The sequence below is a fragment of the Hippocampus bargibanti genome, linkage group LG18 (assembly GCF_051943395.1).
Source record: "Hippocampus bargibanti isolate YZ-2025 linkage group LG18, ASM5194339v1, whole genome shotgun sequence".
Lineage (NCBI taxonomy): Eukaryota > Metazoa > Chordata > Actinopteri > Syngnathiformes > Syngnathidae > Hippocampus > Hippocampus bargibanti.
In genome coordinates, this window is record NC_142751.1 from 5,670,497 (window position 1) to 5,693,537 (window position 23,041).

At 40.8% G+C, this 23,041-nt stretch overlaps 1 protein-coding gene across 2 annotated transcripts; it reads right to left on the minus strand.

Moving 5' to 3' along the window:
- Window positions 1–1,034: 1,034 nt before the first annotated feature.
- Window positions 1,035–22,184, minus strand: gsna (gelsolin a). 2 transcript variants are annotated; one of them, XM_089021234.1, is made up of 17 exons: window positions 21,974–22,184; window positions 11,660–11,853; window positions 11,161–11,315; window positions 10,719–10,880; window positions 10,468–10,617; window positions 10,088–10,177; window positions 9,763–9,895; window positions 8,411–8,715; window positions 6,966–7,099; window positions 6,734–6,824; window positions 6,517–6,543; window positions 3,971–4,141; window positions 3,713–3,887; window positions 3,174–3,295; window positions 2,996–3,073; window positions 2,852–2,912; window positions 1,035–1,857 (listed from the first exon to the last, which is right to left on the minus strand). In XM_089021234.1, exons 2-17 carry the CDS (start codon window positions 11,850–11,852, stop codon window positions 1,640–1,642), a joined length of 2,265 nt encoding a protein of 754 aa, XP_088877360.1. In that variant the 5' UTR covers window position 11,853; window positions 21,974–22,184; the 3' UTR covers window positions 1,035–1,639. The 2 variants fall into 2 exon arrangements, with proteins under 2 accessions (XP_088877360.1, XP_088877361.1); XM_089021235.1 differs by lacking the exon at window positions 6,517–6,543.
- Window positions 22,185–23,041: the final 857 nt, after the last annotated feature.

Consider the following 23,041-nt stretch of genomic DNA (forward strand, 5'->3'; position numbering starts at 1 on the left):
CACAGACTAAAGAGAATAGTTGATCTGAAAAGCATAAGGCTTTCCAAGTGACTTCAGTTATGCGAACATGCTCTATAGTGGACAAACGCGCTCTGTAGGGAACGCAAAAAGTAGTTGAGGATAAATATGGATATGCTCAGCTTTCTATACACCGCAGTGCCACCTTCTGGAACTCCCTCAGCCTTAATTCTCATGAATAAACGATCGTCCCATATCTTGATTACGTCGTAGTTTTCGAGCCATAGCCCGCTTTCACAGAGCAGTGATGTAAGACATAGAAGAGCTTATGTTAAACTGCATGAAGAATGCTAAGTTAAAGAAATTTGAGTGCCATACAACAAACAATATTGTTTTACAATATGTATTCGTCAATACTACAATTAGGTGACACCCAGTGTTTTAATCCATACACTTTATACACTGCTTATTTAGCCGTATTATAGCTGTCATCTTAATTATTTTTAATGCATTTTTTTAAATATGTGGGGGAGGTCCCTTGCAACATAGACAAGCCATACATGTCGGAGGTTATTGCTTCATCGGAGCTCGTGATCTCGAAGAATGCTCTTCCCGCAAACCCAAAGGCTTTAATTTACTGCCATGGATTTATTTTGACTCTTACTATGCAGTTTTAAATGTAGCATCAGAGTTTTTAATGTACTTATTATTCAGTCAAACAATTCTTCTCTCAAAAAGTCAAAAGAGCCCTTGTATTGGGCTGTCTTTGAAGTTGAATTGTCGTGTTTGAAATGTGATGTGAACAGTAGCTGTTACAATATTCTGAAAGTTTTTAACTCGGAACGCTTTAAATCATTCAGGTGTGCACGCATGTGCTTTACCATGCAAGTGTTTTCCTTTTTAGCTGTGAGAAGTTTTATTACTCTATGCTTAACACACACACATTGCTACAGTAACCATTATATTGTTATGGTGCAACTGTTACGTTAATGATACATTTCCGGGGTTACGGTATAATTGCATCCAATGTGTTTTACTCATTTACAATAGCATCCATCCAAATGAAATGCCAGTGATTGGAGGAAAAAAAAAAGCTGTTGTCTTTATTTTATTCATGTTAAATGCTGTCAATGTTAACACATAGTGGGCATGAAATATTTTTGTTCTGTGCAATTGATTTTTTAAAGAATGTTTTATTTGCTGTTTTGTACAGTATTTAGGATTGAAGACGGTTGATCCCAAAGCTGGAAAGTAAATGCAAGTCCATTTTTGCTATGATTTTATCACACACTATTAAAAATGCTATTCAATCATCAAACAAAGAGATTTTGATTTTTTTATATATTAAAAACACAACTTTTAATTAAATTTTATTTCTGTGCAGGCATGCCGTGAGACCTAAATTGGCACAAACTGTAGATGACTGCTTAAAAACCTGCCATCCTGACCAGCTACAATACAAGGCATGATATTACAAAACAAAGTAAGGAAAAAAAGACATTGCACTTTAACAAAAACCCTGCATAAAGCCATCCTGCAAAAAGTGACTATGCTATTTGATTTGAAAAGCAAATGAAGACCACCTTGTGAGCCAAAACCCAACTTGTTTCTTGACATCGCAAAAAAGGTTTGGCATATTTAGAGCTAAAATCAATAACCAGCTTGCAGAGGCGGTGAAGTGTCAGGTGCTATTAGGGTGGCGAGGTGTGGCAAAGACCAGGTATGATCTCACATGGCCAGTTTCGGCCATGGCCCGCTCCAGGGGGTCGGTGGTCCAGTAGTCGTGGTCCCAGCCCAGGAACCAGCCGGTAAAGGTGGGCGGCTCGAAGCTCTGCTTAATCTTCACGATGGGAGTCCTGCGGTCTCGGTTAGCCGGGTCTGTCTCGATGTAACGCACCGCTGAAGGCAGATGGATCTTACGTTAATTATTTGTGACATACAACTTTTTCAGATTTCCATTTCTTCATTGATATCAGCTCACCTGCGCAAAAAGGACTCATACAGTAAAACCAGGACAACAGCCAAAAGCCACTCATAATTGATACTCTCAAAAATGTTTCAGATTGCAACGATTAATTATTTCATCCGTAAGTACCGTATTATCTGGCGCACCGGAGTATTAGGCGTACCCCTAATGAATGGTGAATTTTCAAAGTATAGGTTCAAATGGAGTATATAATTAACTAATAGAATTCTATAAAATATCCCGAAACATGTAAGGTAATCGAACACCTAAAAAAAACCACCATATGTAAGTAAAGAATATCTTGTAAATTAGAATTCTATAAACATAAGCTCTTTATTTGCTATCTACCTGGCTAGCTATCCAGCTAACTCCCTATTTGCTATCTAGCTGGCTAGCTATCTATCTAGCTAGCTATTAGCTATCAATTAGCTAGCAAGCTAGCTTTCTATCTGAGTTACTTTCGGGTTGAGTGAACGCTAGCACGTGTGGCTGCCGCTACTCACCCACAGAAAAACTGAGCCTGTGACTGTCAAGTGACCTTGAGTGTTTTGAAAGCCGCTTATAAATTAAACGTATTTTTATTATTACCACAGTGGAGGCTGGGGTTACGCACTAAATTAAATTGGTGGCTGCTGACAGTAGTCGCGAGACCTGTTGTGGCTTAATATTACTTCACATTTAATGCGCACCTGCGTATAAGGCACAGGGTCATTTTAGAAAGAAAATCAAGGCTTTTGGGTGCGTCTTATATACCGGAAAATACAATATTCCACAAAATATGATCACAAGAAAATTCACTACCATTCAAACTTCCGGCATTTTAAAAATGAATGGTCTCAAGATGATTTGATTGAGTGGACTAAAATGCATCATCAAATCATTTTCCAGAGCTGTTTATATTTGAGTAGATAGTGAAAATGGTCTTACCAGATGCCATTGCTTCGGTTTTCTCTTCCTCTTGGGCCTCGTTGCCGATCCAGACAAACACCTTCACAAAAGGTAGGAAGTACAAAGTGAATTACAGATTCACATTTTTTTTGTCTCCCAAATTTATTTTTCTGCTTTCCTTACCTGCTCCCAGGTGTCCAGGATCATGACATCATCAGTGGCAAGATCATCCTGGGTCAGCTCTCCGGGCACCTCTTCAATCTGAAAGATAAATATTGGTTGACGTTATATGTGGAGCAGACAAGCTTGTTTCACGAATGGGGAGTGGAGGGGGGGGGGGGGGGGGGGGATTCCAACTTACAATGAAGTTTCCGGTCTTGTTAGAGCAGGCAAAGAGTCTCGGAGGATGGGCGTCCATTTTGTCCCGAAGTCTGGTTGAAGTGCGATATTCTGTCTTTCCCCCGAGAGCATTCCAGAACTGACCTGTGGATGGGACACATGCTTTCAATATCAAACAGGTACTGTGGCCGAAAGATTTGAAAACAAATGAAATTATCTTAAAGCGAACTGTCAAAGGTATTGTGAGGCAGTGAATGTTTGCGAGTGTAAAGGTTTTTGTGCTCCCTCTTATGAATACCAGTCAAAAGCAAACATCAGCATTTTGGACCAACTGGAGATGCTTGATGGAGGATTGGCTGACTCTAAAAGTAAAGTGCATCTTTGTAATCCAGTCAGAATGTGACGACGGCATGAATATTTCAAAGTGTCCTTGATGAAGGAGAGGCTTTACTTTAGCAAGCTCCCTTAGATACAAGCTGGATTTTACAATGGCACCAATTTGCCGTTTCAATATAAAATCACTTAGCCAACTTCCAGACTGTTGTAAACAAGACTCATTACCTGTCTCCCCTCCCTCGGCCACCTCTGAAGGCGACACTCCGAGGATGCCACATAGTTGCTGGGCTCCCTTCTTTTCAATGTCACTGGCACCGACTCCCACCCACAGGAAGGAGCCTTTGGGGCTCGCCAGAATAAAAGCATCATTGGAATTCAGGTTGGCTGCCACTGCATCAATCTAAACATACACGTATGTTCATGTTCAAAGTTCTGACCTTTTTGGACATACAGTTTACAAAATCACAATTTCTGATGTCTTACCTCCACTGCTCTGGTGTGTCCGGCGGAGTTGGAGCGCACCTGGAAGAGGCGAGTCTCTGCGGGAGATGACTGACCTCCTTCTCTGGACGTCCCACCCTGGTAAACCACCATGGGCTGTCCTCCAAAAAGACTCATCAGGTGGGCCGGCTCCTTCCCTTGCACCACCCTAACCTGACAGAAATTCAAACATCTGAGAGCTCATTCATTAGCATGTTCGCGCATTGATTCTTTGTGCACCCAATCTCATGCTTTCGTGTTAGTTTACTTGCAGTCTACAAAATCTAATTTTTAGTAAGGCCACCGAAGAGTATGATTCACTGGGTCGCCATGTGACAAGATTTTTTGAATGTGTACATTAGTGTATTGTGTTTTCTCTGGAGGTGGTTAGCACTGCGGTTTCACAGTGCAGAGGCCTTGAGTTTGAGTCCTACTCTGTCCTCCTGTGTGGAGTTTGCAGGTTCCCCCTGGGCTTGTGTGTGTTTTCTCCAAGTCCTCCGGTTTCCCCACATTCCAAAAACATGCATGGCAGGCTGATCAAAAGCTCAAAATTGTCCTTAAGTGTAAGTGCGGATGGTTGTATATCTCTGTGTGCCCTTCGATTGGCTGGAAAACAATTCAGGGTGTCCCTCGCCGAGTGCCCGAAGACAGCTGGGATAGGGTCCAGCACCCTCTGTGACACGAATGAGGATAAAGCGGTCTGGAAAATGGATGGATGGATGAAACTCTTTGGTCAAATTAAATTGCAAACACCCATTTTGTACCCTTTCTGTGCACCAAAGCTGGATATAATCATTTTAGTGTGATTTATTGGGCTCTGTTCTCAAATAGAGCGCCAAAACCACGTTTGAAATGGACATATTGGACATATTTGCTGCAAGTCACAATTCCATAGTTATTGTATTTGGGTCGAATACAAAAGGTTCTTTGGTGCCGTCTGGCGGCATTCTGTTGCCAAGCAATTGTACTGAACTGAGTGTGGAAAGGAGTTTCTTTGGTTGGAGCATAGCCTTGTCTTTGCTGCCATCTAGTGGTAAATCTTTCAGGTAGTGCAGTAAGGTACAGTGATACCTCAGCTTACGAACTTAATTGGTTCCCAGAAAGTGAGTTTAAGGTCTAAGTTCGTCTGCCAAACATTTATTTCCCATAAGAAACCATTAAAAATGAGAATTGTCCGTTCCCAGGTCCGCACAAAACATAATTCTGAACTAAATTACCTTTAAAACTACACAAAATATACCTTATTTTATGTATAATAAATGTGATATTGTATTGTAATTAAAGAAATAAACTGTACTGTATAATAAAGTCGTTTTATTCACCTTTTTGGTGGTAGTTGTCAATGGCTGGTAGCAATGGCCGACAACATTACTGGGACAGATAAGTCACACAAACGCACACCTCGTTTGCGTTTCCTGTTTTCTCACACTGTACATGCAAATGAGGTGCAATCTAATATCCACAGACATGAAGCATGCGCGTGGAAATGACACAAGTAAACAGTGAGGTGAAAATAAAGACAAACTGGAATCATGAGCGTCTCACATGCACAAAGCCAGGACGGTATTTCTATGATGACGACAACTTAAGAAATCTAAAGATGTCAAATTTAGACACATTTATTCGGGAATTGAAAATATGACGTAGAGCGCCTTTCCCGAATTTGTTGAGGTTTTGTTTTTTCTTGTTTGGGTGCCGACAAAGCTCTAGCCATGGCCTCTGGCAATGTTTTTTTTCCGTTCCACGAGGGGGCAGCATTTGCCTTTTTTCCATGTTTGCGCTTTGTCACAGCTTCAGCTGTTGACAAAGACCTATATAAAAGAATGTGTATGCAATACGCATTGTATTTCAAGCTCACATGACTCCAGACCCATATAATTTAGGAATTAACTTGGTTTTTTCTGATGAAAGCGAGTCTAAGGTTTCTTACCCTGCATTGAATGTTTATGTAGCCCTAAAACTCAATCTTCTGTGGGTCCTGGAATTCGAGTGACAATGACAAAAACCCTGGTACTGGAATGGACACATTTTTGCACGTCTGGCAGGGGAATGAGTTAAATGAGCCAAATGATGTTATGGGGCATTATCACATGATTGTAGGAATGAAAAATCGAAGCGTTCTATGAGTGAAATTGTGAAGAGTGAACCGTGAACAGCGATGTACTACTAAAGCGGGGGTGTCAAACATTTTTTTTTTTTTGCCGCGGGCCACATTGTAGTTACCGCTACTGTTCTGAATTTGGGTAAACCATTAGAATGTTTCATCTCTTCCATGTATTACATACAGAACGCACAACAAATTAATGAATACGTACTTTTCAAATCTGAAGTCAAGAATAATGACTTGTTATTCTGGTTTACATACGACAATTTTAATTTTGGTTCTGACTTCAGCGAGCATCATAGCACTTGACATGCTGAATATAATGGTGTGGCGGGCTAGATTTGGCCCGCGGGCCTTGCCTTTGACACCTGTTATCTAAAGTATCAGTACTTTTGTCGCTGGCTGTGGACTCAATGGACAAGACTTAGTTTGAAAAGAAGAATACCTGATTAGTTAAAGGAGCACCAACAACCTGAGGAAAAAAGAAGCGGCGTAAAACTGAGGGGAGGAAAGAAGCGGCAAGTGAGAGAGAAGGGGAAAGGATGGAAGATCAGATGACGAGGGAGCTAAAAAAAACGCTGACAAAGTGAGGGACTGAACGGATTTGAGATTATGAGAATAACAAGTTGATACAACGTTATTAACCGTACGGCAAGGGCTACCTGCACAGCTCCGCCACCAAGCTTGTCATCCAGCTCAGCGCTGAGGATAGCGCAAGCCCCAATTTCATCCTGGCTGGAGTCCATGCCCTGCCTGGGAAGAAGAACCACAATCACTACGGATCAAAAAAAAAAATGAGTTGAATAACATGAAACCACACTCCTATAGCTTGGTAAATCAAGATGAGTATTATTTTTTTTCTGTGGACAGAGTTTGCGTGATCATTATTCTCACCACATATAGATGATATGTCCATTCCGTCCTCCGTGATGGTAGTTGTACTGGATGATGTAACTGTCTCCTCCGAAGAACTGGCCGTAGGTGGACTTGTCTACTGGAACCTTGTCAGATCCCTCGATACGCCAAATCTGTCAGGAGAGACACAAAATCGAGTTCTCGCGTGACACGTCATTGGGTACACTTGTGCAGTCTAATAACACAATTAGAAGATTTTGTGAGAGGGAGGGAGTACAAACCAATGTTCATGAAACTTGTCTGCAGATTTCTTAGACTTTTTGTGGATGAAAAGGTATCTTCAGCCGTCATCTGTACTTCTTTGAAGGTGTCGGACGGTTCGCTTGTCATGCAAGAGGCTTCGTCAGCGAACTATTTTTTTTTGCTGGTAGCTCTGGCCCTATATATATCCCTACTGTCCAGAGATGGCAGTGCCAGACCTCTGCTATGATAGGTCCCTGCTCTAAGGTTGGGGGGAGCAGAGGACTATTCCTTGAGGCTACACTGATTACTTTTATCGTCCTGGCTGATTATGGTCTATGACTGGCCTGATTGCCCCATTTGCTGTGGTATCACCTCATCAGCATGACTAAGCCCATGTTGTAACAATCTAAGAAGTCTATTGCAAGCACGAACAAAATAAAACCTCACACCACCATAGCAATGTAGTGAAGCGTTTTGCTGTTTTATAAAAATAGCTTCATTCACTCCCCTTTCAAACCATCTATGTTCTTTTTAACCTCACTGTCATCAAATGAGTGGTTGCTAGCTTTTAGGTGCATATGTACTGCAGATTGAGGCCCACTAGCATTATCCCTGCAATGTTGATAAAGTCTTTTTTTGAGAATTTGTTTTGTCTCCCCAATGTATTGCTCTTTACTATCTTCATTTTTTACAATGTATCGAATAAACTACATTACTTTGTTTTACATTTGGGAGCCTACCTCTGTACTTTAGGGATATTTAGGGCCTGAGTTACCAGCACAACTTTACGTCTGTGTAAGCTCTCAGTCGTACAGGAGTGGTCCATCGATGAGAAGGTTTCTTCAGCCGTCATCTGTACTGGTCGTATCGACCAGTCAGACTTTAGTTCGCTGACGAAGCCTCTTGGATAACAGGCGAAACGTCCGAAACCTTCACTTTTGTACAGATGACGGCTGAAGAAACCTTCTCATCGACAGCACAACTTTAGTTCGCTGGCGAAGCTCTTAGGATAAGGAGCGAAACATCCGACACCTTAAAGAAGTACAGATGACGGCTGAAAAACCTTTTCGTCGATGGACCACTCCTATACGACTGAGAGCCTACACATACGTGTTTTTAACATGTTAACCTCATCACTTTTACGGAGCTGATGTTTGTGTTAAATCAAGCCTCTTAGTTTTAACAGTGTCCACTTGGATGAATCTATTGCAAAGGTATTCAAATCAGAAGAAACTCCACACCTTCTTTTCACCGCTGCCATCATCCACCATCCCGTGCTGGGCGGCCATGGCGGGGGAGTCGTGCAGGGATGAGGCGTCGAAAGGCACCTTCGCAATCTTGGCGATGCTGTTGGCAATGTAAGCCACGCCCAAGCCAACAGTCTGATCTTTGTCCCGCCAGTTCTTGAAGAACTGTTTGAAGAGCGGCGTCTCGCCCATCTCGGGCAGGATCTGCACTTGGGTATGTTTGGGGTAGCCCATTTTTTGGATGAACCCCTCAGCAGCATTCATTGATGCCTTTCGCTCATCCATGTTGGCGCCTTGACCTTTTTTTTTTTGTAAAGAGAGAAAGGAAAGTTCTGGAGAGGTCTGAGAGAACTACCAGAGCATAAAAACCAAGCCCTGGTATAAGTAGTGGAAAAATGAAAGTAATCAATTCAACCGGGAATGTTTATAAATGCCAATTCATAATTTAACGTGTCAATACGGATCCCAACAAACTTAAATATCACTTGAAAGTCATCTTTCTTACATTGCCTTTAAAAAGTGCATAAGATTAATCTGAAAAAGAAAAATGCAAACATGCAGTAAAGACTTTCCACTATCAACCCAAGCTAAACTATCCTCCCCGATATAAAAATGTCTTTGTCACATCTTGGCTCGATTACTGTAATGCGCTTTACTTTGGAGTCAGCCAATCCTCCATGAAGCGTCTCCAGCTGGTCCAGAAATCTGCTGCTCGCCTCTTGACTGGTACTCGTAAGCGGGAGCATATGACTCTAACTCTGGCATCCCTTCACTGGCTCCCTATCCATTTTAGAGTTCTTTTCAAGATCGTATTATTTGTCTTTAAATCTTTACCTCTCCGAGCTCATCCACCCTTACACTCCTTCCCGACACCTCAGGTCTGCTGACCAGACATTATTAGATGTGCCAAAAACTAATCGGAGGCTCAGAGGGGATAGGGTCTTTTATGTTGCTGGTCCCACTCTCTGGAATGAGCTGCCACTGAACTTTCGACAAGCCCCCTCGCTGCCCATCTTTGAAACCCGTCTCAAAACTCACTAGTACCCTTTGGCATTCAACCCGGCATGATTACGACTTGATCTTGGTTTTACTCCCTGGTGCTTTCAACTAACTTTGTGACTGCTTTATTTCCCATATATGATACCTGTCCATGTTAAGCGCTTTGTTGCAGCTTCAGTTGTTGTTAAAGCGCTACATAAATCAATATGTATTGTATTGTATAAAAAGCTTGTCTCTCAGTCAAGTTGAATCACTTCAACGAATTTTACAGCAATGTACACTGGGCGGGGCTTTGATGACATTCAATCAAAACTAATCATGGCTTGATAACTACAACTCTACCTTACCTTTCCATACGTAGATCTTGCCGTCAGAGCCGTGGTCCAGAATGAAACAGTCACCGGTCTCCAGGGCGCTTTGTGGGAATGGGTTCTGTTCAGCCACCAGTGCAATCGTCATACCTCCGCTGGCATTAGACACCTGCCATACAAAGTGACACAGAAATCATTTTTATAGCAGCTACAATTGAACTCTTGAGTGCAATAAATTATCATTTGACGGCCCGCCACTGATTACTACCAAGTCTTCATTGTATTTTATAAAACCACCCACCAAAGAGCCCAGCAAACAAACAAATATTTTTATTCACCGCAAAAGGAAAAACAGAAGTACCTTATAGAGTTTGGCCCTTTTCCTGTTGGAGGCATCGGCCTTGATGTCGTCAGAATCTCCAAGAGGCAGCTCTGGTTTTTCTCCTAAAACCTGTGGCAAAAAAGGATTTCATTGTGTTTGACGCACTAACTTAGCCACACGTACACCAATACGATCAAATAACATCTGACACGAGAACGACTGTGTTAGATATATAAAAAAGTGGAGAGCGGGTGACCTCAATTTTGATTGACAGGTACAGTATGTGGGGTGCCCCTGGTGGGTTGCCACCGGTCTTATTTTTGAAACTTTTGATTCATGGATTCCATTACATCATGCATCATGTGTTAGCAATGGGTGTATTTCTGACAGTACAGTGCCAGTAGATGGAAGAAACTCACCTCTATCATCTTTTCTCTCTCCGCACCCTCCTCACAGACATAGACGCGGGCCCTCCCGCTGCGCTCATTGTCACGGATCCCCTTAGCGACATGCGTGGCCTTCAGCTTCTCAAAGCGGTTACTCTGGGAACCACACCACTGGTAAATCTCCTGCGGTGCATAAAGGGGGGAGGAAAAGTAAGTTTATGCAATCCGATGGACCCAAACAGCTTTTCCCTTATTTTCAAAACCAACACCCCAAGGTGACTCACAGCTCCCAAGTCCAATATGAAGCAGTCTCCTTGGTTGAAGCTATCCCAGCTGACAGGCACCTCTGTTGCCCTGACAACGCGACGACCTTTGACTTGGAGCACTCTCTGTACAACCACCTCATTGGTGACGACATGCTTGAACCCTGATGCCACACCGCCTCTCTGGTAGATACATTTTTCGTCGTTAATGATTGGAGGCCTCTCAAAATACGGTATGAAAATATAATGTTTGAATGATGCGTGAATTTTGTGTGACGTCTGACAGAAGATTCATTGACGTGAACAAAATTATATGAAACTGTAATGTAAACTACTAGGAGGACTTGCATATCACAAGCGTACTCCAGTTGTACCGGTATATATTCAATCATAAATGAATATTATAATTCAGTTGAATTTCAAAACTCCAATGTAATACACCGGGTACAGCAAAGCAGCACACCATATACTTGATCCCAGACTTGAAGTAGCCAAGAAAGGTTTTGGACTCGTGTCCCTGGACTTCACGATACTGGATGGGGTTTCCTCCCAGGAAGTCATCCATTTGGACTGTAAAAATGGCCGCCGAGCCTCTCTCATCCGCGGTGCAGGCATCACCTGCGCAACAACAATCACAACACCAACGACACCCGTTTACCCCGACAGCGTTTTCATTTTGGGGCCGGAACATCATATGTCACATCTTTGAAAAAAAAAAAAAAAGATTGGGTATTTCCCATTGACCACTCCCTTAACAGATATGAATTTTGTGTGTTTGAATACTAATTTGCGTATTGGAAAAATTCATGAAGCATATCTACTCTCACACTTTCTCAAATTAAAATTGTTGACTTTCACACGCATAACCCTACACTGGTGAACAAATGGTTCAATTTAATGGACCAAATAATTTCTGTTAATTGAGCATTTGAGAAAGAACTTGTTTGTCTCTGTGTACTCACCCAACCAGAAATGGAGGTCATACTGCAGATTTCCTGAGCGTTGCTTGATGGTATTGAGGATGATGTATGCATCTCCAATGTAAAATCCTCCATAAAGATTCTCAGGAACAGGCACCAAGTTAAAGTTCTCCACCCTCCAAACTTGGAGGCCTTGCTTCTTTCCAGCCCTCTCAAACTCTGGGTGCTGTGCCATTCTACCTCAGAAAAAAATGACATAAAAAAATCACAATTATTTGCAAAGTGGGTTCTTTTAGCTCCTTTTCAGATTTAAGCATACATATGTGTCGTCCTGGCGCTGGAACTGTGTGGGCAAACACTGCCGATGTAACAGCCCTCCCTCTGTAAAAAGTGAAGCTTAACTCCTCCTAGTTATGAGCCACATGCTCTGGAAACGTCAAGCTACTCCCATTAAGGCTGAGCCGTTACCACGGAAACAAAGATACACTAGTTGGATATTAGTGCACCACATAGTGAATCACTGTGTTTGGGTATTTCCCCTTCTAGAAGGAAGTGTTATGACTCAGTCTGACAAAGTTCCACACAACCATATGGAGCTGACTTGCGCCATTTTATGCTACATTTTATCTGCACCACACATTCCTAAATGTATGTGGAAACAGAACAACGAGTGGAATATAAGAAGGCTCAGAAAAAAAAGCTTCAGAGTTTATAAATTTGCCTGTCATGAAACGCTGCCACAAGTGGGACTGAAACAATAGAAATGTGAAGGCCTGATATTAAACTTGAATTAAATAGTTATCCCAAAATTTTATCATTTAGCAATTACAGCTAATGAATTAAAAATTTCCCCATTGTGGTACGATTAAAGGCTTTCTGATTCTGATTCTGAAGTATTCAAACAATGTTAACAATGGTTATTTCAGTGGACAGTTAATCGTGTTATCAGGTTACAGGGTACATGACAGGGTAAATCCAATTTTGCAGCAAATGCAACCCACCCACTTCCTCCTACCTCGGGACCAGAGATGGCGTGGCACTGGCCAGAAATAACACCCATGCAATCGGTATGAAAGGCAGAAGCAAGTACAGTACAAACAAAGCAAAGCCCAAGTTTGAAGGAAAATCATTCCACAGACTATGAAATTGGGGAGACTGGTCACCACCAGAATGCCGCCAAGCAATGCTTTGCCTGGCCTTCGCTGCAACCATTTCGATTTGCTGCTTGTTTACCATTCTTGCTCTTTTGGCTTTTGAGGTTTGGCTTAATCTGGTTTCAAAGGACATCTCACATTCTCCGCTTCAATCAATCATATCTCTCATTTTAACGGTTTTAAATTCACTGTGGTGAATCCTTGGATGTGAGGGCCTGTTCTCCTTCCCGGGGACAAAACCTAGACACTGGTTTAGATATGTGGACGATACTTTTGTCATAATTAAAAAACTAAGAAATTCAATCCTTCACAGATCACCTCAACTCAGTAGACAACAACATTAAATTTACTCGTGAGGACATTAAAGAGAACCAACTAGCCTTTTTGGATTGTAAAGTAATTATAAAAGAGGACAGAGCGTTAAAAACAGAAGTCTTTAGGAAGGCTACGCACACTGACCAATACTTACTTTTCGATTCTAACCACCCTTTACAACACAAACTAGGAGTTATCAGAACCCTCCAGCATAGGGCTAAACTAATACCAACAAGCGTTGAAGGTAGAGAAAAGGAGTCAAAACATATCAGGAGAGCACTCACAAACTGGGTACCCTCAGTGGTCATTTAACAAATGTGAAAGAAAGAATAGGGAATGAAACCAAAAATTCTAAAGATACAAAAAGGCGAGGAGTAGCAGTACCTTACATTGCAGGAGTTTCTGAGAAACTACAAAGTGTCCTTTGGCAACACAAAATTCCTACTTATTTCAAACCGATAAACACTTTAAGGCAAAAATTAGTGCATCCAAAAGAAAGGCTGCCAAATGAAAAACAAAGTAATGTAGTTTATTCAATACATTGTAAGAAGGAAAATTGTAAAGAGCAGTACATTGGGGAGACTAAACAAATTCTCAAAAAAAGACTATCAACATTGCAGTGATAATACTAGTGGGACTCAATCGGCAGTACATATGCACCTGAAAGCTAGCAACCACTCATTTGACGACAATGAGGTTAAAATCTTAGCGAAAGAACATAGATGGTTTGAAAGGGGAGTAAAAGAAGCGATTTTCATAAAACAACTAAATCCTTCATTAAACCGGTTTGGTGGGGTGAGGTTCAATTTGGATCGTTCAAATAATAGCCTGCTTAGGCAACATAGGATTAGTAATAATGATGAGGTGATACCGGTCGAAGTGGGGCAATCAGGCCAGTCGTTAGTCAGAACGATAGGAACTATCAGTGGAGCAGCTGCAGGGAGTAGTCCTCTGCTCCCCCCCCCCCCCCCCCAACCTGAGAGCAGGGACCTATCATAGCAGAGTCCCGCACCGCCATGTCTGGACAGTAGGGACATATATATAGGGCCTAAACGACCAGTAAGACTTTAGTTTGCTGACGAAGTGTCTTGGATAAGAAGTGAAACGTGCGACACCTTCAAAGAAGTACAGATGACGGCTGAAGAAACCTTTTTATCGATGGACCACTCCTGTACGACTGAGAGCTTACACAGACGAGTCACAAAGGTAGTATAGAAAGCATCAGGGAGTAAAACTAAGATCAAGTCGGAATCATGCTGAGTAAAATGCCAAAGAGTATAAGTAATGTCATGCTGGATAACCACAGCGAAATGGTCACATCGTGGTCACACACCCACGCACACCCACTCATCTCTAACCATTTGTGAAAGTGTATGAAGATACATGGCGCCAGTCGAGTCAAGAGATTCAAGGAGGTGCCTGCTTGTGGGCATGTGATGTTTAAAATGGGAGAGGTGTAGCCTGAGTTTACTGTTTCAATTTTTTTCTCCCATCTAATCATTGTCAGTTAACCAAATAATGGTGTGAGGTTATTGCTTCTTTCATGTGAGAAGGGCTTTTCAAAGGCTTAACTTGGTTTCAGCTTTTGATGGCAAATCACAAGACTTGTAGAGCGTTAGCAATAAACAAAAACCGGTATAACTCACACGGCTGGGGTTTCATCCTTTCATTCAGCTGCTGAACATGAAAACAACCCTTTTGGTTTCTTTTGTCAAACATTTGGAGAAGGAAGCACAACATCATTGGGGAGTAATCAAAGTAACATTAAACTTATTTCAGAATCACTGAGTGTCAGTCACGATGAAAAATATGTACAGTAAAAAAAAAAAACATAAAGATGGCAAACTCCAGGAACATTTTCTCTGCATAGTGATATATGATGACTTAAAGGACAACCGACGTCACTTTTTTTGTTTCCTAACTGACATCAGAAAACCGTTTTATAGCATCTAAAATACCCAAAACATGCAGTATGATATTTTATTCAAGTGCAAAACACCAATAAAATAACTGTGTCCAAAATCTGCAAAAAATTGAGCTGCGAATTGGGCATTTTCAGAATGTCCCGCCCCCAGTTCGTGACGTCACGCCAAGACGTCTTGCATTGCTGGAGAATCAAAACAATGGCTTCAGATTCGGAGAATATGCTTTCTTGTTACACATCCAGTTATGAATATGATTCAAATAGTTCTGAAGACATGTTTGCAATCGATTAAATAATTTATTCTGTGCCATTTTGAGGCAACATTGGGGGGCAAATGTCTCACCCAAAAAGAGGCAGAAAATGGCCAGCGAGCTGTTGTGAGGAATGAATCAGCCCGTTTCCACAGGCTGATAAATTCCTTCCATGGAGCTTGGACGCCCTCTTCTAGCTTTTTATGGTGCAACACGAGGTTTTCAGACCAAACAATCATTGATGTGATGGAAGGACTGCTACAATGTGTCCTTTTTTTCGGTCAAGGGCGTTCCTTCAGTGATGTCACGTACGGACTCGTCACCAACACAAAAACAAGACTTCCGGAATATTCAGCACGAGTCTTAAAACGTAAAATATAGCTATATGCGGTGGAATCTTATTAAAATACGCTCAGTAGAAGTCATTTGAAGCCATTTTACAAACTATGGACACAACTTGTCGGGAGGCGTCAGTTGTCCTTTGATGGAACTTGAGGATGTATTTAACCGCCTCTGGCTGAAACTGTCACAAATACTTGTGTGAAAATTATAATTCGCTCTGAGATCATAAATACAACCGGTCACAGAAATGTTCTCAGCGGACTAGCTTGACTCGCTTACGTGGCAGAGTAAATACTGGAGAGTGTAAACAAGTTCTCTGAATTGAAGCGGTGTTAGCAAATTAGACTTGGAGTTGTATTTATTTATTTATCGAAGGGAGCCTTTGCTACCAAATTTCAGCAACATGATTCCGGTTAACTAACTGATTCACTTGTTTAGCTCAAGATGTAAAAATTATTCTCAAGTATTCTGTGTTTTGCAATGAAGAGCACTTTCTTTTTGCTAATATGGCCCAAACATTGTGTGTGTGTGTGTGTGTGTGTGTGTGTGTGTGTGTGTGTGTGTGTGTGTGTGTGTGTGTGTGTGTGTGTGTGTGTGTGTGTGTGTGTGTGTTGTATATATATATATATATATATATATATATATATATATATATATATATACAGTAAAGTCTCGTTATATCGATATCGGATATATCGATAGTCCCGGTTATATCGATACTATTTCTATGCACGCACGGAGAAAATTACATGCAAACAGGGTCGGATATATCGATAGTCCCGGTTATATCGATATTTTTTTCGGACTCCCTTGAATATCGATATAACGAGACTTTACTGTATATATATACACACATGCACACACACACAACCCCCATTACATGAATCGTTCAGCTTTCAAGATGGCCGTCGGACCACAAGCATGCGAAGCATCTCCTGCCAACTCTAGAGGCACAAATGAAAGCAAGGTTATGGGTGAACTCATATGTCCAGCCCAACATATTTATTCCCACTATTATTACAGCTTCCCTTGCGCAACGCCGAGTGGGTTCTCCATGTGACAAAATGACCGCATATGTGGCTATGTGGGAAAGCGATTCGTAGAAACTAAAAATGAGAGCAAGTTAACATGCTTCTTTGCGATATGTTCTATTTGCCCTAACTAGGATTTGTAGATGAATCCATCCATTTTGATCAATGTTCGGATGGGGCAGATATTTTATCTTGCACAGCCACTTATAATCAACTGAGAGTGACGTCATCATGCCCGCAGGCTCACTTTGCTAACATCACCTGGCCAAACCAATAAAACAGGTAAATCGCAAATGTGGTTGATATTTCAATATGTAAAGTGTGTTTTTTGGTTTGATGTCACCTTTTTGGTCTTATGAACAAATCAAAGGAATTAATCCGACCTGCCAACAACTGTGGGCGTCTTGTCGATTCCATATTACTGTATTTTGTGATTGTATGGCCTGTGCTCTCTAACATTGCGTATTTATGGAGGATATGGAAAACTGAATACTGAAATGCACAAAGGTACACAAAGGAATATTTTGATGCACTTCATGCAAATAACGTTTGCTATCTTGATTTTCTGTATTTAATCCCTAATTGTAGAGTACTGATCCTCATTCTGTATATTAAATACAATGAACAAACTCTGATACCAACTACAGTAAAGTCTCGTTATATCGATATTCTCGGGAGTCGGAAAAAATATCGATATAACCGGACTATCGATATATCCGATCCTGCGGCATGTAAATTTTCTCCTTGCGTTCACAGAAATAGTATCGTAATAAGCAGTACTATCGATATAACGAGACTTTACTGTATTATTACTTCTTAATTATAGGTGGAACAATATGCTCCAAACTACTGGCCATAAATTAACAACTTCTGCTTTTGTGGCTGTAAAAGTCACTCATTGACATACCCAACAATCTGATTACCAAATCCAAACAAAGAGAAAGCACGAGATCCTTATTGGACATGAGGGCAGGTGTTTGGCAGATAATCTTATTGAGATGTTTTGAAAACTAAGGACTAAAGTTTCATACAATTTTTTTTTTAATGTTAAATCTCCATACTATAAGTTTTGCGGTCTCTGAAATAGCACCCCGGGAGACTCTTGAAACCCGAGTAAGACACTGTCTTTGTCAGTCCTAATAAAGCAAACATGCGTGCGTTAGGGTTTTCCCATCTGACTGCGCGTGAGACTCATGGTGCGCCATAAGTAGACTCCGATGGCAAATGCCACACAGGAACGTCTGATAGTCAGACAAACACTCTGACTTCCGATGCAATACGAACCACTCTCCTACCCTGCTGCTCAAAAACACCAAAATAAACCAATTAAACCTCTGGGCTGCTTATATAAAAGTGGTGAATGTTTATCTGAAAATCCAGTTTGTTTTGGTAACAGCTAGTAGTGTAAAATTGTACCTCAAAAAGTAATGGAGCATAAAACTGTAAAAAAACAACCATGCCCACTTACAATCCCAAACGTTTGTGGAACTGAATGGAATGCACTAACACCAGGTCAGCCTCTTTGGCTCAAGAGTTCCAAAACAATTATCTGGTCCCTTCCCCCATACTTGGCTCGCAACAGACCCCGCTGCAGGCCTCAATACTGGTGCGGCGCAAATGGTAGAATCAGACGTTGCAAAACCCTTGTGATTTGTCAGCTGCTGTCACAGCTGGGGAAAAAAGGGGTAAAAAACAAGCCTACAATTCACAGTTTCATTTATGACACAAACACACTTCAGCCTTGTGTTGGGATTTTTCCCAAAATGCTGGGATTGTGTAATTGATGACTGACGATATTACCAACTTGAATTCACCATATTGTATTCTTCTTTGTTACCAACACCGTAACATTTAAAGGACAACCGACGTCTACGGACAAGTTGTGTCCATAATTTGTAGAATGGCTTCAAATGACTTCTACTGAGCGTATTTTACAAAGATTCCACCGCATATAGCTATATTTTACGTTTTAAGACTCACGCTGAATATTCCGGAAGTCTTGTTTTTGAGTTGGTGACGAGTCCTCACCCTACGTCACTGAAGGAACACCCCTCAGCGAAAAAGGACATACCTTGCATCACCTCAATGCATTTTGCGGTACTTTGTTTGGTCTGAAAACTTCGTGTTGATGGGGAAATTAGAAGGAAAACACATAAATAACGCAATGGTGAATCGTGTGTTGCGCCAAGACTTCGACAGTGTATTTGACAAAACTTCCCAGGAGACAATTTCCACAGAGCTTTGTCGCTATCTTCTGCCTTTTTTTGGGTACCGTAAGTACTAAAGAGTTTGTCACTACATTTCTCTCCAGATGCATCAAAATGACCGGAATAAATTCTTTAATCGATGGCAAACATGTATGCATTGCTCTTGAGAACTATTTGAATCATATTCATAACTGGACGAGTAACAAGAAAGCATATTTTCCGAATCTGAAGCCATTGTTTTGATTCTTGAGCAAGGCAAGACCTTTTGGCGTGACACCACAAACAAGGGGGCGGGAACTTCTAAAACTGGCCACTTCTGGGTTTAATTTGAAGTAGTTTTTGGACACTTTAAGTCATTTTTATTGGTATTTTGCATTTGACTAAAAATGTCATACTGTGTGTTTTGGGTATTTTAGATGCTATAAAACGTTTTTCTGATGTCAGTTAGGAAACAAAAAAGTGATGTCGGTTGTCCTTTAAGTGATAGCATCGAACACACTGCGAGACTAATAAAGGCTAATCCGATGCAATGCACTCCACCATCCTATTGGTGGATATCACAGTAAAAATCTATCATCATATTGTTTAAAATTGAATCACAATGTAATTCAGTTACTATGGTTAAAGATCAGCAAAGAAAGAATGCCGTTATTTGAAGCATCTTTCGAAATGCAAAGACTGCGGATTAAATGAGGCTACAGGCTTCCTGGGTTTACATCTGATTGAGGATTTGACGGCGGCCATTCTTATTGTATTGCAACTTCCTATCAGGAAAATATCACCTCCATACACGTTGTGGGAAACATGCATGACAGTGGGTGACACATTCATCTCGTGGTCGTGGACACAACTTCCTCTGCCTCAGTATTTGTTTGAACGTTTCTGTGGAAACAACACAAGTCTGCTCTTGGAGATGGTATGCAATTGGTCAGCGGTGTCACACCATTTCTAATTAGGGAAAATGAAAATATCACCAAGCCGATCATAAAACGCAATATCCATCTAGATGTGTTAAGGTAATGCAATGTTTTTCAATCTTTTCTAATCCAAGACACATTACTTTCATTGAAAAAAATCCCGCAGCACACCACTACCTAAAAAAAAAAGTGAAAAAAGTTTATTCTATTCTGTATTGCATTTTAACAATTAAGCGTTATGGACTAAAATGCCGCCCCCTGTGCGGCTTCCTCTACAGCAGCTTTGTGATTCACATTCTTGTTGTTGTGGTTGTTTTTGTAATAATTAATAAATAATGCAATATTATAACACATTGAATAGGAATCAAATTAACATCAATGTAATAGTGTATTCACTTTAATGGCAAGTAAAATATAGTAAAATACAAATTTAACTTGCTCTGGGTCGCATTTCTTTTCATGAGACATACAGTTCTGCTTCTCCCGATTGTTTGCACTCCAGCAATATTGAGTTTGAGCAGCTTCCATTTAGTCCATAATATTTTTAAATTGGAAAACTCGCTTACAATTTTAGCTTTGCTCCACGTTTTGCAAAGCATATCTGACTCACTCGAAAAACAAAATACCTTACCCAGTTTCACTGCTTGTTCTTCTGTTTGCGCAGACTCCGACATCCACATACCAACTTAAAATAACCACAGTTCATTCTTATTTTGGTTTGTGTCGTCGATAGATCACATTCACGGCCCCGTTGTTTTGCCTTACTATGGGATTAGGATTAGCACATTTACAGTATCGCTGCCGCACTGTTATTGTTATGTAACAGAGAACATGCGCTAGTACATACTGACAATGCTGTGATAGTCAGTGCATCATATTGTGTGATAAATTGGACATCCGCCACTCGCTGAAGTACACAGCAAATTGATAGACCACACAGACATATATTGTGAATAAAATTCCCACGCCAGACCTGACGCTATCTCGCTGCACTGGTGTGCCGAGGCACATAGTTTTTAAAAGACTCAGATCTTGTACAGTTGAACCTGGCAAGGTCCGTGAATTGCTAAAATCTACATATGACCGACGCCCACTGAAGTGTATTGGGGAAAAATTCTCCCTGAAATGCTGCTAAACATTCAATGCATGGCAAACAGGCAGGGGTTGACCTGACAACCCTATCCGTAAAAATCCATGTACAGTCAAACCTCAATTTTCCAACATCTCTGTTAACAAACAAATTGGATTTCAATTTCATAATTCGAGATTTGTCCGACTCAGATTCTGACCAAAAAACAGATTTCGACCAAATTGAGTAAACCAGAAAATGGCACTCCACTCATTTTGGCTTCGTCACATTAGGAAATGACGATTCCTTCAGAGCAGACCCGTTTGTTGTTATTTACACAAATCTGGCGTTTTTTTCCTGATATTGTATAAACCCCTATAATCAAGGGTGAGTAAAATTGTTTCGCATATCGAACAAATCACATTTTGAACAGCCTCCTGTCACGGATTATGGTTGAAAATCAAAATAACTATATACAATAAATATGTATAGTCAAGAAAAAAATCTGACTATGCATGTGAATCATCTTCTAATCGGTATCAAAACAGTATCTTGGGACATTCCAAATACACAAACGTAAATACAAAATTATATTGCAATGATATAAATATCCCAATATTCAACATGCGTATCAAATTTCACATATTTTTCCAGTCTCATTCAGCCTTCATCCATGGACAGTGTCATATTCACATTGGCATTTCAGTCTTTAATTAACATAAGAAGCATGTTTTGGAAAATGAGAAGAAACCAGAAAACCTACACAAACAGGAAAAAAAAACACATTACACAAGAAGACTTGAGATAAGACTTTCGTAACACAATCCGTTGTGTCACAGTCTTGCCATACAAATTAAACCACATAATTATCTTTCTGCATACAAGCAAGGGCTATGTCCTTATATGGCATTGACTGCCCTACAGAATGTATACTATACAATAATATTGATTTAACAATAGCTGAAGCTGGAACAAAACGCTTAACATGGACAACATACGGTCGTTACTACAGCATTACTACCACTGTTCAATACTTCAGAAGACCAAAGTAGTGGGGCGCCATGCAAAAAAAAAATATGACCCGGTCGTTCCCATCGTGAATTGGGGGCGAGAAAGCTTTTGCTGGAAAAGTCAAATTGGTCGTACCTGTCAGATTCCGAGTTGAAGAAAACAAACGGAGAACAAAGGGAGACGAGACCGAGCTGGCGTTTCGAGCAACAGTCCGGGACCAGTGAGGCGTCAAGGCGGCGTGCGTGGCAGCTGAGCGCAAAGCCGCTACTTTGGAGATTGTCCCGGGATACTCCCAGTTACGACACACCCAGTTATTGCAGGCCGGCCATTGCCGACCAGCACAATGAGTGCACAAAGGCGGAAGCGCATGTTTTTTTATTTTTTTGTTCTTGAGACTGGCACTCCCCTCCTTTCGGGATTTTAGTGTGATCACATTGCACGATCGTGATGCTTTTACAGCACGAGGAAAATTCAAACTTTATTGAGTGTGTGCGTGCGTGTGTATGTGTGCGTGTGATTGACGTCCCAAATACGGTAAATCTGGAATTCTACTTCCGGAGTGTGAGAAAGCGTTCATGTTGAACTATGCTGGCCCCTAGTGGTGACACGGTAAAGAATAAAAAAATAAATACACAAACGAATAAATAAATAAATCAATAAATAATCAACGCGCAGGATAAATGAATGAAAGAACAAATAAATAAATAAATAATCAAAGCACATGATAAATTACGGCACACCACAAAACAAAAAGATAAAAGCAAAAGCGTAGTTGATCCAATCGCAAATAATACTCAAAAATACTTAAAATATTTATCTTTTTTTTGAAATATTCAATTGAACACAAAGAAACCATTTCAGATGATTAGTAAAGTGTGGATACAGGTTAATTTTCCATTCTGTTATTTGTGTTACTTCCGGGTAGAGTGAACGCTGGCCTGGCGCGAATGGCTGCCGCTGTTCACCCGCACAGAAAAATCCTGTGACTTCAACGTCCTTGAGTTTTGAAAGGCGCTTAGAAATTAAATGTATTATTATTATTATTATTATTATTATTATTATTATCTAATGAAATGTGTTCCTGCTGACCACTGTACGCTGAAGACATAACTAAATGAAGATAACCGCATGATTTACAGTAATAATTACTGCTGTTTTTTGCAGCACACCTAATGGTACATTCCTCACGGTACACTAATATGC

Excerpts from the sequence above, each read along its gene's own strand:
- gsna (XM_089021234.1), bottom strand. The coding sequence starts at position 11,852 with ATGGCACAGCACCCAGAGTTTGAGAGGGCTGGAAAGAAGCAAGGCCTC. Across the intron at positions 10,178-10,467 it reads AGAGAGAAAAGATGATAGAG|GTTTTAGGAGAAAAACCAGA; the intron begins GTGAGTTTCTTC and ends TTTTTGCCACAG. Across the intron at positions 2,913-2,995 it reads TCCTGGACACCTGGGAGCAG|GTGTTTGTCTGGATCGGCAA; the intron begins GTAAGGAAAGCA and ends CCTTTTGTGAAG.